The sequence below is a fragment of the Serinus canaria genome, chromosome 12 (assembly GCF_022539315.1).
Source record: "Serinus canaria isolate serCan28SL12 chromosome 12, serCan2020, whole genome shotgun sequence".
NCBI classification, from domain to species: Eukaryota; Metazoa; Chordata; class Aves; order Passeriformes; family Fringillidae; genus Serinus; species Serinus canaria.
Window position 1 is genome coordinate 6422090 of NC_066326.1, and position 16164 is coordinate 6438253.

General features: G+C 45.8%; 1 protein-coding gene and 1 long non-coding RNA gene across 6 annotated transcripts in view; both read left to right on the forward strand.

Annotated features, from left to right (window-relative positions):
* The first annotated feature begins 10461 nt into the window (after nucleotides 1-10461).
* On the forward strand, nucleotides 10462-13906 carry LOC115484096 (uncharacterized). The gene is made up of 4 exons (XR_003944832.2): nucleotides 10462-12367; nucleotides 12838-13101; nucleotides 13237-13322; nucleotides 13796-13906. It is a non-coding gene; the product is annotated as an uncharacterized LOC115484096 (long non-coding RNA).
* Nucleotides 13907-14475: 569 nt separating this feature from the next.
* The window catches only part of ADAMTS9 (ADAM metallopeptidase with thrombospondin type 1 motif 9), a 79560-nt gene continuing 77871 nt past the window's right edge, over nucleotides 14476-16164 (forward strand). For all 5 annotated transcript variants that reach the window (XR_007778604.1, XM_030227868.2, XM_030227869.2 and 2 more), the window contains exons 1-2: nucleotides 14476-14729; nucleotides 14828-15216. Coding sequence is in view for 4 of the 5 variants with exons in the window: in XM_030227868.2 (XP_030083728.2) it covers nucleotides 14636-14729; nucleotides 14828-15216 (483 nt within the window). In the remaining variant the exon portion in view is untranslated. The remainder of the gene's footprint in view (nucleotides 14730-14827; nucleotides 15217-16164) is intronic.

Here is a 16164-nt window from a genome sequence, read left to right on the forward strand (position 1 = left end):
TTAATTTCTCTGCCCTCTTCATTAGCTGATGATAGTTCTAACCTCCTGCATCCTTTTAAAGAGATCCCCCTGCAAGTCATCATCTGGGATTCATGAAATGCAGAGATCTGGTATGCAGCACAAATCACTGGCCCACACTTGCCAGAAGCCCTGGATAAGTTTTCAGCTGAGTTTATGCTTCACCTCCCTCCACTCTACAGAACAATAACATATGGGCCCATTTCCCCCAAAAAAGCTTGCACCAAAACACAACAATCTACTTCATGGAGGATTATTTTTTGCTGATTGAGAGGTGTTTGGAGATGATGGGCATCTGATCTCATCTTAAACCTTAAATTGCTGTAAATCCTGTATTGGTTTACTTTTTACTTCAACCAAATAAGATATTATCCTGCCTCAGAGTTAACACTTTCCAAGCTTGCCTCAGCTGAGTGTTGCACACCAAAGGCATTATTATCTGCCATCACTGCACAAGGCACTGCACAGAGCCACCAATTCATGTGTGACACAGCTAAAACACTAAACAGGATTACGTGGCTCATAAGGTAGGAGCTACATGCATGCAATAACCATTTTGCTTCTGTATGGGCCCCTGAAGGGCAGGTAAAATACTGAAACTGCCTGAGATGCTGTGTTGTGTGGATGAGCAATGGATGTGGTCTCATCATCTTTCAGATGTTGCTATCCAAAGGCTGCAGTAAAAAGGGTGTCAGTGGATATTTGCTTCAGTGAAGACCTCAGTGGAGGTCACAGCCTGTGTCTGAATGATGAAAACAAGAATGAGGGTGTGAAACAATTTACTTCTGAAATGCAAAACACTTATTTTTATTTCTTTCATGTTAATATTCAAGAGCACTTACCCTCCTTTATCTCAGGATCTGTCTTAGCAGTCTCCTTCAGGATAGATTATCTTTGACTCAAGTGGTACATTTATTTTGGGATGGATTGCTTATAAATAGAGTTTTCTAGGTGTTCTGACTGCAGGGAATGTAATTGGTAGGCAGGTACATTATGAACCTAACCAAAGAAGACTTACAAAACTAAATATTGTTTTATTGCCTATTTAAGACTTTGAAATGAAATGTTTGTATAAAAGAAAGTGCATTATCCCAAGACAGTGGTTTTATTTGTGTTATTACTTACTAGAGTGTTACAAACACCCAGGAGACCTCTGTAAACTTTCTGACTGAGCTGTGAATTGAGCCAAGGTGAATGTCATGGTTTGACACTGGCCAAAGGCCAGGCACTCACGAGAGTCATTTACTTACCTCCTTCTGCTACAGCTGGGGAGAGGAGAGGGAAAAAAAAAAAGAATTAATGAAGGGTTCATGAGATAAGGACTGGGAGAAAAAACACTCTAGGGGCAAAACAAGTTTAAATTGAAAGGTATAGAGTAAATTTATTATTAACAGAGTCAGGAGGATAATGAGAAGTAAAATAAGTCCTTAAAATGCCTTTTTTCCCCCCAGCCTCTCCCTCCTTTGCAGCAACAGCACAGGAAGACAGGGCATGGGAGTTTTGGTCAGTTTGTCACTCAATATCTTTTTCTGTTCATTCAGGGAGAGAAGTCTTTTTTCTACTATGTTGTGAGTCCCTCCCACAGACAAACAGTCTTCCCAAAACTGCTCTGGTGTGGGTTACTCGTCCCTGGGGTGCAGTCCTTGAAGGATAGACTGCTCTAGTTTGGAAGCAAGGACCCTCTCCCTATCTCTGGCAGCAGGGGCCCTCTCTCTATTCGGATCTCACACTGGATCACAGATTTCTCTGGCATCCACCCACTCTGCTATGAGCAAATTGCCCACAGGCTGGGAGTGGATCTCTGCATCCCCACTGGAGTTTATGCATTCCAAGGTGCAGTTTGTTTAACCATGCTCCTCACCAGGGCTTGCAGGCAGGCAGAGCTCCCCCTGAGCTGCACTGAGATGGCAGTGGCTTTGGCAGTGCATTGCGTGCACCGCACCAGGGATGGCCCCTGCAGCGGCGCTTCGCCTCTCCTGGGGAAAACTGCCCATGTCATGTTTTGATTTTCTTAAATGTTATCACAGAGAGTTACCAACCTCTCTAACTGGGCCCCCAGCATGTCCATCTTCAGAGCCATCAGAGATGGGATCTGTTGGACATGGTGGAAGGTTCCATCAGCTTCTCACAGAACCTACACCTGTGGCCCTCTCCCGCTACCAAAACATCAGGCAGTGCCAAATCAACACAGTGAATTTCTCCCAGTGAGATCCAATCACTGGGTAAAGATGGTCCTCTAAAGGAGGTGTCCAAGTCAAAATGGCTAGAAGGTATTCTGATCAATAACAGAGCTACTCTTTATGCATTTTTATGGATGTGTGAGGTTTTTACCCGCTAGTAACATGTACAGTGTAATTTCTTTTAGCACAGAAGCACTAAATAATTAATTAATTACCACTATTCTCCTTGGGCGTGTTCAGCTGCTGCTTGTTGTGAACATCCCATAGGCTCTGAGGGATGGTTTCTGGGCAGGCAGGGGCTGTTACCCTGGCAAGCAACTGTTCACCCACGGTTTAGAAATCTAACTTTCTCTGCTGGTATGTGAAAAATTGCAAGGCATTCTTGTCACAAAATTCCTTTTCTAGTTTTCCCGTGCTTTGTGCTTTCACAATTCTCTTTGGCACAGCAATTATTATTGTTCCAGCTGCAATGCTTGCAAAAGGTAATCATAATGAAACCTTGGTAGGCGTCTTGTGAAATGCCAGTGCTGGAGAGTATGGGCCCTAGCAAAGCTTTTATTATAGATTTTGCTAATTCATTTGGGTATGCATGTGAAGGCTTTGATGTCATTTACCTCACATGCTATATCTAAGTGAATTGCCATAATTATTTGCCTATGAACCATAATTTTTTATCTAGAAAAGTGTAGTTTGTGGCTGGTGTTTTGGGATGAACTTTTGATGTGTTCTTTGAATGGCTTGGCACCTGTTGAATGTCACAGGTTTTAGTTTTGTCCATCACTGAAAAAAACCAAACTTATAAAACAGTGTTAATGAGAACTAGCTCTGCATTTTAACAACTGGTTTATTTATATATTTATATTTATATACTTATAATTATAATATAGGTTTACATATCCATTTATTCAGGGAGACCTTAAAAATTGAATTTGCTTTTGTATTTCTTCCATTTATATTGATAAAATATCAAACACTAAGTAATTTCTATACCCCTTACATATGATTTGTCATCCTTACTTCCTCAGGCAATTTTAAGCCATTACTAATCCATGACCTTAGTGCTTTTGTCTCCAGGTCTGAATTATATAAGTATTGTGGAACAAGGATTGAAATTAACTACTCTTGACTTTATTGTACAATACCAGTCAGCTGATTAACTTTTTTATTTCCACTAACTTGAATAACAGAGCAAAATTAATTACTTGAATTTTTTAAAAAATATTAATTATTTAATTTTTTTTCTAATGTGGGAAGGCCATTTATGAAATATTTTTAAAGGGAAAGTGGAAATGAAAGAAAATAGCAATGGTCTGTGTTTCTGGCTATCCAGAATTGCTGCCATGCACACAGAAAGACAACTGCAGCAGGAATGTACCCTGCATTCTGCAGTGCCCACTGCAATGGCAATTGAATAAAATCTGCTGTGACAAAAAAGAAAAAACAAAAAGCACTTTGGTCACAGAGCTGAAATGGAAAAGCAGCAACTGTTAAAAGGAACTTTTGTAGTGTGTCTCCTCAAACTCTGTCTCCTTCCACAAGACTCAAAAGCAGAACACCTGTAGAATGTCAGGTTTCCTTTAAGATGCAGGAGAGCAGTATTGCATGGCATGGCCATGTCTCCAACAGGCTGGGCAGTTTGCTGCTGCTCCTGTTCCAGCCAAGCTGATTGATTCTCATTTGAAATGCTATCTCTAAGCTGTTTTTGTTCAGTTGCTTACTTTCCTGAAAGGTTATAATCAAAAGGCCATACTTCAGGAATAATTTGGCTCCCTTGTATGATACTGGTTTCCAAGTGGTAAATAAGGGGTCTCTTTTCCAAAAAGAGTGCTGCCCCACCATCAGTGCTGTGAGAAATCTGCTTCACAGCTTCATGGCTGAATTTAGGGGGAAGCATTGCTGACAAGCTGAGTCAGTGGCCCAAATTCTTCTCTCTTTATCCATATAACCACATGAAAATTGTTTCTCCTATCCACAGAATGTGCATGAATAATTTGCTTGGCATGGGACTGGAGCTAACTAGCACAATAAATGCTTTTGTAAGCTCCATATGTCTCTTGCCTTGGAGTTTTTCAGATGACACAAAACCCTGGTACTGTGACTAAAATGAGAAAAGCCTGGGCAATGACTTCAGAAGCAATCGGGAGTGACCTAAAGCTCATAAAGGATTCTTGGCTTCAGTGATATTGACTCGGGTCCATCAGACTTACAAGTTACATCCAGACCTTGTTGAGATCCTGGAATGACCCCGCAGTCTGCAAAGATGGGTTTTTAAAACCTGCAAGGGCGTCCGAATTTCCAAACTTCAGAAACACCAGACTCTTTAACTGTACTTTTTGAAATAAGTTCAAGAAATGAGTGCACACACATTGCCTATCCCTCTCCTTCTCTTTGCACTCGATATTTTTGGTGTAGAAGAGCTCAGTAACGGAAGTGTAAACCTTCTGTTTACATCTATAAACAAGATAAGGTACAAATTGCTGCAATACAAACTTCCTTGCTCTGGCCTTCCACTGACCTCAGCTATAAATGACAAGGACCCCTCTTTCTCACAGTTGCAGGAGTCTCCAGTCTCTAGGGCAAAGTTTAAACCAGCAAATGTGCTTACAAAATCTGTGTGAATTTTTCTGACTGCTGTGCTAGTCACATGCCGCTCAGGGCCAGGGGCTCATGCCTGTGACATGAGGGACAGCTGCAGCTGGATCCACATTTGGAGGGTGCCCCAGACACCTCCAGCTGCAGGGTGAGCCTGGTGCATTTGCACCCATTTCCTGAAGACAAGGAGCAAGCTACAAGCACTTTCACTTTGGATAGAGAAGGCCATGCTTGTACCACATTTTAGACCTACAGGAAACATCCGTGTCACTGTATCTCACACTTCAAGTCTTCTCCTGGAAGCTGTGTCAAATAAATTGGTTGCAAAATATCAAAAATAATGCCAAGTAAACACAAGAATAATTAGATTTAAAAGTTACTCATGCATTGTCTTATTTTTATAGATTTCAATGGGTGCAGAAAGAAGAGTTGCCAAGAACACAAAAGCTGCTCTAGGCACAGGAACCAAATTCCTTGGTGACCAGGGCAGATGACACATGGCCTGAGGGAACAACACAAGAAGAGGGCTCGGATGTGAGAAAAGTCTTATGGAGTGGGGCAGAAAAGGGAACTTCTGCACCTGACAGCTGTAACTCTATCTCCTCACCCTGAGAGATGTCACAGCCACTGGCAGTCACACACACACATCATTGAGACTACAGTGGGTATTCCTAATTGCAATTGCTAATTTGGGATTTCACAGCCATGTCTGTCTGGGTGGTGGAAGTGGAAACTAAACCATCATATGTGGTACAGACATCAGACCATAAAGCAGTGCAAGGCTGGGCTTTTGAACACCAGCACTGCATTTGCACAAGGGAGAGAGTTACGTTGATGTTTATGTGTCCCGAGGCAGGACTTGTGTCCCTCTCCTCCTGGAGCAGCTCTGCAGAGGAGCACAAGAACATCACCTCTGGCATGGGTCACCCAACTGCAGATCCATGGAAGATGGGCTGGTGCTCAGGCAAGGCCCTGCAAGCTTTCCTTGTTCCTGCCCTGTCACCACTGAATGCTCACCATTGATGTGCCCTGGAGAGAGTGTGAAATGGCTTGAAGAGGGTCAAGTCAGTAGCTCTTGTGTGTTTAAGCAATGCAGAAACTCCTCTTTTCCTTGTGCTGTGCAGTGGATTGCAGGAGAGTGACTTGGGGGTATCTGCAAGAGAGAATGGCCACGGGGATGGTTCTTGGTTACTGCTGTTAATGACACTGCAGAGAGGTGGTGACAGTGGATCCCTCACAATGCTTTCAGCAGAAGCATGTCAGCTTCTGAAAAGTGCCAGCTCCTGACCCAGAGGCCTATTTTCTATACATAATGGTATCCAAAAAAAAAATTCATGCAATTAGATACTGCTGCCCTAAACCACATGGTTTTATATATGTATAACCAAGGCTACAAAGTTCCATTTTCACTGTTCAGAGGAGTTAACTGATGCACAGAATCAAACAGGATTAAAACATGTTTGTTTTAATGTGCCCAGTTCTACTCGTGGTTGGGGGAAGTTGCTCTTTTGGCTCTCCATATTTCACAAGCCATGACAGGTCTAGGAGTCTCAGCCATGGGTGAGCATCTCCCTGTCCTGCTGTTGAAGGAACACAAACATCCAATTTGTTGTAGATGAAATGGCTCAGATTTGGACAATTCTCTGTTTTGACTATGGGCTTAGTGCTACAAAGAACCCTGTGCTGGAACCTCCTGTGAAAACAGCAGAGAGAAAGAATGCTGCTGCTGTGTATGAGATTTCTTCTCCCTTCAACAAATGCTACTCTTAGCTGGCTGGCTGGTGTGCAGTAACGCATTAACTGAGTGTGATAAGGCAGGGGAATGCTGATATTGGCCCCATTTTCAGCCCTGTGTTTGCTCTGCCATTAGACAATGGGGTCTTGGTCCCCTAGGAGGCCGTGACATGTCAAAACAATGTCAGGTAAGTCAACAAATATCCTTGTGTTACAGTCATTTCCAAATCGTGCTTTGTGCTTTTAAAAATTCTGAATGGAAAGGTTAGGGATATTTAAGAAGTAAGATGATAAAATATAGGGAGACAACATGGAAACAACTGGCTTGCAAACATGAGCCTGATTCCTATCACCAGCATTTGTTAATGTTATTTATGTTGTAATGCATGTGAGAAAGTTGAAAGATCTGAAAAACACTACAGGTATATCTCAGCCTCCATGTGTTGTAGGGTAGGAAATTACCCCCTTAGCAGAGCTGCCACACCTCTGGACATGGAAGGTATGCTGCCCACATGCACATCTGCTCAGGTCTACCATGCACCTGCAGGTGATGAGGAGCTCCAACAGGGCCACAGTTGTCAGGAAGGTCCAAATCCTTTAGATAACTTTGGGTAACACTTCTGGCTGAGGAAAGAAATGTCATGCCCTCGCATTGGGTATATGGGAGCTCGATTCCTGGTGTCATTGAATTCAGATATTATGGGTAATAGTGCTATAATCCTTACTGCCAAATGATCACACCTGGATTTAGAAGCAAGTTGCATATATTGAACAACATTGAGATTACTGACAGGCTGCTTATTCCTACTGGCATCCTTGTGGCTCCTGTCCCAGCTTATCCCTCCTTGCATGCAAAAGACAAAGTAAGGCTCAGTTTAAAAGTCTTGGGAATTTTGAGGGCTGTTCTTGTGTGCTCAGAGCTGACAAAATTAGCTCCTTAATTCATTGGCTGAAAACAGATTAAAGGTAACACCTACTTGTGCTATGAATAATTAATCAGTGAAAGAAAGTGCTGCAGGATAGTGTTTGGGATGAAAACTGCACAACAGTAGTCTCACAAGTCAATTTGCTACCTATAAAGGAAGGGATTTCTGTTGGCTGTCCTCTCTTCAGGAAAAAAAACCCAACTCCTCTTAACACTGTCTGCATTTGGAAACAGCCTACATTTTAGGTAATTAAAACTGATGTTCCTGACAAACATTCACTTCCAAAGAAATGGTCTATTGTAAACGTAAACTCTCAAGATCCTTCCAGGCACACCAGCAGACTGTCTCCTAAAAATTCTTCCCAAGCCATCTGGTGCCTTATCTTTGTAGCCAAGCCATACAATAACTTTAAAAGAGGATTGTTGCTTGCAGGGTTTAGTCTCAGGACTACAGATTCTCTTGGAAGTATCCCAGTTCACTCTGAACCCATTAGAGAGGCAGCTCTGGTTGTGTGAATTCTCCACTACTCTTAATCAAGACCCAAAATGTGCAGCTGTGGTTCTCTGGGGAGATCCCCTCTTCCTGTGGTTTGCAAAGGGAATGAAGGAGTTACAGGGAGAAGCTGGAGGTTTCCAAACAGGGATTTACACTCCATTAATTTTCTCTCCAGCATCCCAGCCAGAGTGGCATGACATGAATGTGGTTAAGAAGGCTGCAGCCAATTCACATCATTCTTGTAGCTCTCCTCGCACCTGTGAGGGGAAAGGATGGATTCCAGGTTTGCTCCTAGACAACCTTTGCCATCAAAAAAAGAAAAAAAGGTATTTTGTGAGTGAGAAGGCATGAAGGCATAGAGCAGAGGTGGCTGTTGGAAACAGCTGGGAAGAAAAAGACAATTTTATTTCAGCTTTGCAGATCACCCAAAGTTTGCTCTTCCTGCATCCTGCTACTTTTGTGCCTGCTTTTTAACATCTCACCTAAACTCCATCTTCTAAGAAACTGAATTCTTAGTGTTAAGATATCTGACAGCAAGTCAGTCGTTCAGGCACAAGCCAGAGTGAGGGATCCTGTGTTAGGTGTGCCCAGCTGCTCAGGCAGCAACAGCCATCGTGAGAAACAGTGCAGGGTGTGTGGCTGAAAATAGAATTTGCTCACCACTCCTTCATCCAGGGCAAACACAGCATAGTTGGGGAGAGACCAAATCCCTTTTTGGATTTTTGTCCTGTGTTTATATGCTGAATCTTTGACACTAAGCATTTCTAGTCTGTTTCTTACCAATGCTGCTTTCAGAGGAAAGGAGGAAACTGGGTGTAAGGGTATAGGAGCACCTGTAAGAAGAGAGCTGTTCCCTCAACATATCCTGCAAGTTGGAGACTGCTCACTTAAATCTGAAGCATTATATTTAGGCAGCATCTCTTAATAATTTAGCACGGGAGGAGGGGTCAATGGCTGTGGTCTGTTGCACATTCTGGCTGTGGTAATGATGTGGTACCAGCAGTGCTACAAAATGATGGGCTGCCATTAGATTATCATCTGTGCCCATCTGTTCTGGGAACCCTCAGCTACCTGAGAAGAATTTTAAAACACCCTTGTTTTGGTAGTGCAACTTAGCAAGCACAGACAATTTTCTAAGTTAAAAAAGAAATTTTTTTTCAAGCTGTTACATCTTGGTAAAGAAATAGTGGATGTTATATATGCTTGTCAGGTGGATATTAATGAGCAAGATGCGATGCTGTAAAATAGCTGAAACGACAGAGATTCTGCACTTGTCTGAGTCAGTGGAAGTTTAGATGATGAGTTTTGACAGGCACTGGATTAGGCTTAAAACATTCCCAGCTCTTTGGCCATTGACAATTTTTTTGACAGTTTTATAACCGGTAGAGACTTCCTACCACAATACAAATATGACAACACTGCAAGACTTCCCCCAGGGAGACGTCTTTGCTTTTAGCTGGGTACCTTGTTGCACCCCAAGGGAAATCAAACAGTGTAGGGAAAAAGAACTTGATATCTGTAATGTTGCTTAGCTTTTTCCCTGCTCTACTGGATATTTGTATTTTGTTATCTCTGGAGACAATCTACTATTTGGGAAAAGAATGAAAACAACCCTCCTAAAATAGAGTTTTACAGTTTAATGATCCCTGCACTGAAATATTACATTATACACTTAGACTGCATACAAGATGGAGAGGGAGGATGGAACTACCATGAGGTCAGAGCTCCATGACCCCATGTTCTTTGCCAAATCAATCATCTCAGTCGTCTTTTCATAAGGTGATGGTGACACCTCACAGAGTTGTTATGATAATTTGTTTATATAACAAAAGTACATGGTTCGAGGGATAAAGCTTTTTGTACCTGTATTATTTCCAACATTCCCAGGTTGCCTTTTGGTGTGGGATTACAGAACATCTGCTCTGTTTAGTCATCCTGGTATTACTGCTAATGTTTTGGCAAAGGCACCTGAAACATAGCATAGATGCATAAGTACATAATATCAAAAGTCATGAAGAGTGTATTCAGGTCCTGTTTGATTTATAGCATGTGACATTGCAAAGTGACATTGCAAACACAAAAGATAAACTAATATAATATTTAGCTTTATGTGGCTTAATTTGCGCAAAAATGGGAATATTCAGAATTAAGTGTTTCTTAGCTACTTTAGGACTTCCCCCATGTTATTAGGCCAAAGGAATTGCCAGTCTGCAATGAGACACAGAAGCTGGGCTACCCTGAGCACTCTCCACGTGGCAGATAAGAGGTGTTAGGAAAAGGAGCAGTGTGTGAACAGTCAGCAGCAATGCTGGGAGCAGGGGAGGGGCAAGCTGGAATCAGCAGTTTCAAGTGGAGAGCCACAAGGGATCATTATGTCCATCCGTGCTGACCTGAAGATGAAAATCCCACACATTTGCAGTGTCTATGTGGGCTTTGCTGTTCCTCCCACCCAGTCTCTAGTTCCTGATCATGTATCTGTTTTCCAGGGTCAAAGTTGTTTCTGAGGCAAGCTGAAGGCCAGTTCCCTTGCATGTGAGTGGAGCAGTGAAACAGACTTGTTTGTGTTCCCTCCTTCCCCTTCTGTTCCCAAATGGTGATTCCCTACCAGGCAAAGAGAGGGATGATATCTGCAAGGACAAGGCTACACTGCATTTCCACTGCGCCCCACCTTGAACCTGTGTGCAGAGCAATGGATGGCTCCCAGAGAACACAGCTCCTGCTGCAATGCACTGGCTGGGAAGATGTTTGAGTTGCACAGTTTGACTCAGGACCAAAATGAAGGATGGCATTATTGCCCGGGGTAACCTTGAATTAGTCATCTCAACGTGCACATCTCAGTGTTCAGGGGAGTGGGATGGCACTGATGGCTCTGCATCATCCTGGCACATCATGTCACATCTCCCTCAGCCAATGGCCCTAAAATGGGGACCAGGATATGGGCCCACAGAGGGCAAGTTGTGACAGCAGTGATAGCAGTGCTGTGCTGGTATTGCTGGGAATGGCAGGGAGCACTTCCCAGTCTCCTATGGGTTGGAGGATCAAACTCCTAAACAAGCCAGTGATTCAGACCTTGATGGTAGCAGCACACAACGTGGGGTAAGAAGAGAACCCCAGGGAGGAAACAGGAGCTTAAAGGACTACAGTAGATGAATGTATTTAAATCCTTTTAACGAGGACCAAAAAGAGTTGGCTTGGCACAGATAAGTTTGAATATTAAGTATACACCAAGAACTTGCAAGTTTCAGTCCCTCCAAACTAATGTGAGAGGCTTACGAAACTCAAAAATCCAGCTTTGACACAACTGCTGAAAATGCTTTTAAAGAGAAGCCTCTATAAGAACTTCCAAAACAAAGAGAAAGGCAGCCCAGAGTGGTATCCTTGTTACCAGCATCAGCAGCTAAATGAGAGAGGCCAGGAGAGGGTGGTCAGCAGTTTGAAGGGAATTAAATCTTTCACTTTCTGACCACACAGTTTAGACAGAAGGAGAAGAGTTGGCTGTTTTCAGATATCTTTTGTAGCATTGAGGAGCAACCATCAAAGGGAAAGCTGTCTGCCTTGTGGGATAATCATTGGGCAAGCAAGAGGATGCAGCAGATAAAGAAGATGATGCTTACCCAAAGAGGCTGAGCCACAAAGAACAAAGATAAGTACAGCCTCACCTATAGTGAAAATAAAATGGTAACAAGGGGGAAAAGCAGTGCAAAAGCCTCAGGAAATCTGGGTTCCTCAAGTGTATTCTTGCAGCAGTGTGCACTGCCTTAAATTTCTTACTGAAATTTTGCTGCTGTGATCAAGTTTTGATTTTGTAATTTATAGAAGAGGCATTTGCAGCTCAAGTTCTGTAGTATTTACATAGGCAAAATTCCCAGTGTTTTAAGGGGATTTTTCCATGGGTAGGTATGGGCTCTTAAGTCTTACTTTTGACTGGGTGAGGACTTGGAATCCACATAATTACCACACTGTAAATATTAATAGATCCTTCCTAATAGGAAAGTTATTTGAATTTAAGATTGCAGCTTAGTTTCTCTAAGCTCCACATAATTTATTTACTTAAAATACAGCTTTCATTCTGCACTTACTAATCGCCAGCTGTAAAGATTCAAAATGCCACACAACATACAACTTATTGATGGAAATGGCTCTGGAAGTCATGCAATGTTGCATGGAATGCATAAACGTATGTTTAGTGACATTGCAAAGCCAGGATTTGGTCCTGGGAGGCTTCAGACTGCTCCCAACTCTGCCCCATAATGGAGATCCATGAGTTGGATCCCCTCTTCTGAATGATGGAGTTGTGTTTCTTGCCTTCCTTCAGGTTGGTGGTTTCAGATCAGTGGGTGATCTGTGAGGATGCTCCACAAAACAATCTTGCTCCATTCAGCTCAATGCCAAAAAGGAGAGTCCCAGCCAACCAAGTCACAGGTATGTGCTGTCACTTCTCAGCCTCTACCAGATCCTGAGCTCCATCAAACCTCACCCCAGAGCCAAATTAGTTTTCTACTGGTCACCTCGTAAAAACTAAGGAGGAAAAAACTCCAAAGCCCTGATAGGTCTTTCTGTGACAGTGAGCTGAACAGAAGCAAGGCAGCTCTCACTAGCACCAGACATGGTATGAGGGATGCTTAGTCTGAAGGGTGGTGGGATGAGAGATGTTTGTGAAATGGGGACATCTCGGGGCACTCTGCAGCCCAGATAAACCAGACCTGTTTCCCAACACTGTGCTGATCACAGGACTGAAGGCTGCACCCCTCTTTCCCAGACACCGACAGGACTAGCTCCACGTAGGCCTCCTCCCCTCCCCTCTGACTCAGCCCTAATGCTATGCTCAGCTTTTCAACTCCCCTTCCTCAGGCAACTTGGTTCACTTTTTCTCACTGCCCTTTGCTGATCAGCTGCTCAGTATTGCTCCACACACCCAAATGGCAGCACAGAATCCCGTGAGCACTCCTGGGAAATGTGTCCAGACCCACCTGAGTTCGGGATACAGCCTACCCTTCCTTTTCCTGCCATGATTTCTGGAGCATTATCCCAAGTTCAAGCAAGCTGTGTGTATCTCTCTCTGTGAAGAATGAAAGCTTTGGGGTACATATGGACATTGTAGGAAGTTGGTCAGGGCTCAGGGTATTCTGCAAGCACTGCATCTCAGGAAGATATGGGTGAGTTATCTCTCAGTAAGTATCCAAGATTTTAATTAAACCTGGTTTATAAGCATGGGCACAATGCCATGCAGGCAGGTTATGTGCCATTACACCCTGCCCTAAGGATGTGCTGACTTGGTCTCTACAATCCAGGAGATTCCTGCACTGTCGAGGCTCTGCTTCCCAGCCCTGCAACCCTGGCCAGCCAGTAGCAGAGTTGAAGATGCATGGCTTTGCAGGTGATACTTTATTTACTCTTAAAAAATGACTTTTACATTCATCATACAAAATTAATTATTGACTCCTAATAGTTGAGGTTTGTAGCACTTTGCCAGTTGTTTTGAAGAGTCAGGAGATACCATTTTGCCCAGAGGTGGATTCTGAATTGATTTTTATTTTAAAACTTTCTGCTGCAAATACCAACATTTCTGTGCCTTGTCCCAAAGCTGAACAAAGAATGCAAAGAACTTTGACATTTTCTATGGAAGTGCAAACTGAACTTCCAAACTTCTATTTTGCCTTGCTTACAGGTTTTAAAGGTTTAAAAACCTTTTAAACCAAGGCTGGGAGTTTTGATTTGAGGAAGAGGTAGAAGACAACGCTTAACTACATTTAGCTCTACAGGATGACTTAAATTTTTAGAGAGACCTTTCAAACTGTAAAATAAAACAAAATAAACTCAGATTTTAATATAATCTTCCTTTTCCTTCAGGGTGCCTGAAAAGTGCACAACACAAATCTCATCCTGAACAAAAGTTGCTTGAATAGCCTCTTATCTGAGAAATGCGTAAGAAAACAACTGCTGTAAGAAGTGCCACAAAGGGGATTCTTCAAGTGATGGTCCACTTCTTCAAGCTGCCTTGGGAAAAAAAAAGGGAAAACGTTAATTAAGTAAGAAAACCCAGCTCTCCTCCCAGTGAGTGACAAAGGGACTCATCCCCACCAGGTCCTGGCAGAGGAGGCAGCTGCCGGTGCCGCTCTGCCTGGGCTACTTCAGGATTTTAAAGCCTGTTGGACGGAGCTGGCGGGGAGCGGGCGCCGATCCCGGGTGTACGAAGCCGCGGCTCGGACTCCCCCCGCCCGCTACAGCGATGGTTTTCTTGACCAAAACCTGCGACTTCGGCTTTCATGTGTCATTGGAAGGGGGGGGAGCAGAGGAGGGCGGGCTTGATCTATGGAGCACGCCCCTTTTTAAACTGAGAGTCCCGGCAGCTCTCGTCCACCAGCCCGACGGGGGGAGAGGCGGAAAGCGAGGGAGAGCAGGCAGGCGGGCGGGCGGGCGGCTCCCCCGTCCCGGCCCGTCGGTCCCGACCCCGGCCCGTCCGCCCCCGCGCACCATGCGCGGCCCCCGGCGCCCCGCGCGCCGCCGGCCCGCCCGCCCCTAACGCCGCCCGGCTCCTGCGCCTTCCCGCGGCAGCGCTCCGGGGGCCGGGAGGGGGGCCACAAGAAAGGAGAAGAGGAAAAAAAAAATTAAAAGAGGGAAAGGGAGGAAAAAGGAGGAGAAGAAGCGGAGGCGGGGAAAGCTGCTCCTCCGAGGACAGCGCGCAGCACCATGCAGCTAGCGCCGCTGGCGCTGGCACTCACCACGCTCTTCATCGACGGCTTGAGGACGGCAGCGAGGAGGCAGAAGCTGCACCCCAGGCAAGGTAAGGGGGTGCTCGGGGAGGGGCAAGGGGAGTGCTGCGCTGCCGCCCCCCGGGGCCGCGGAGCTCGGCCACTTCACTCAGCGTCTGTCCCCTCGCAGCCCAGCTGCTGGAGAAGCTCAGCGAGTACGAGATCGTGACTCCTACCCGAGTGAATGAGTTCGGTGAGCCCTTCCCCACCGATGTCCACTTCAGGCGGCGCCGGCGGAGCACCAGTGCTGCCCCCGACGCCTGGACGGCGGCCGCCGCCGACTCCCCGAAGGCACACTACAGGCTGTCCGCCTTCGGGCAGCAGTTCCTCTTCAACCTGACGGCCAGCTCGGCCTTCATCGCCCCGCTCTTCACCGTCAGCCTCCTGGGAGAGCCCGCCGCAGACCAACGGCGCCTCTACGCCGAGGCGGCCGACGCTGATGTGAAGCACTGCTTCTACCGGGGGCACGTCAACGCCCGCCCTCGGCTCACCGCCGTTATCAGCCTCTGCTCCGGGATGGTGAGACCCCCGCCCCGCTGAGGGCCAGGGGCGGAAGCGCGGAGGAGGAGGAGGAGCGGGGCGAAGGAGGGTGGGCGGGCAGAGCGATGGCGCCCGCCCCTTCCCCTGACGGCTGCGGGCGGCTCCAGCCCACCCCGGGCGGGGGTTGCTCCCACGCCGCTCTTCAGCGGTTGGGTTCCGGGGTGCGCCCCTCCTGCTCCGCGGATTTTGGGGAGAAAATGCCACCCATCGACACCCGGAGGGGCGGTCTGTGGGCCACACCTGGACACGGACCCGCCTGCCGCCGGGGTGCCGATGAGGGGTGGCTGTGGGCTTACCACCAGCGTTGGCCCCGGAGCCACCCAGCACCCAGACCCAGGAGCATGTCCCGGTCCCTGGTACTCTAGCTGGGTGCCCTTCGGTGCACGGATGTTAGCACTGGGATGTGCAGAATCTCCTAAAAGGACTGACTCTTCTGTCTGTCCTGGTGCCTTTCAGTCCCACGGGGTGCCAATCCCGGGGGCTCCCCGGAGGTTTCTGCTGGCTTCATTCAGTCCCGGGGTTCCTCTGGGTGCCTGTGTTCCCCTAGGCTTGGGCACATGTGTATGTGGCTTCCCTGCCAGGTACCGACCATGGATACCAGTATGCTCGTATCCATGGCTGCAGAATGTTTTCTCTTGGATATTTTTTTTTTATTTACCCACCAAATATGTGCATTCATAGTTGTATGCAACTAGGAGCATTGATGTCTTCTCATAAGCAGGGATTTCACTAGCTTGACACCTGGTCCTTCTATGAGGGTTTAAAGCCTGTCTCAGGGAAACATGCTGTGTGAAACCAGTACATGATGGGGTTGTACTGGGGCCTCCAGCACACAGCAGCACCATCACCCTTTTGGGCAGGACTGGCTTGGTGACTGTCACTGGCATAAAGACAGGGTCTGGCAGACATGCCTCTCTCATGTTCCCT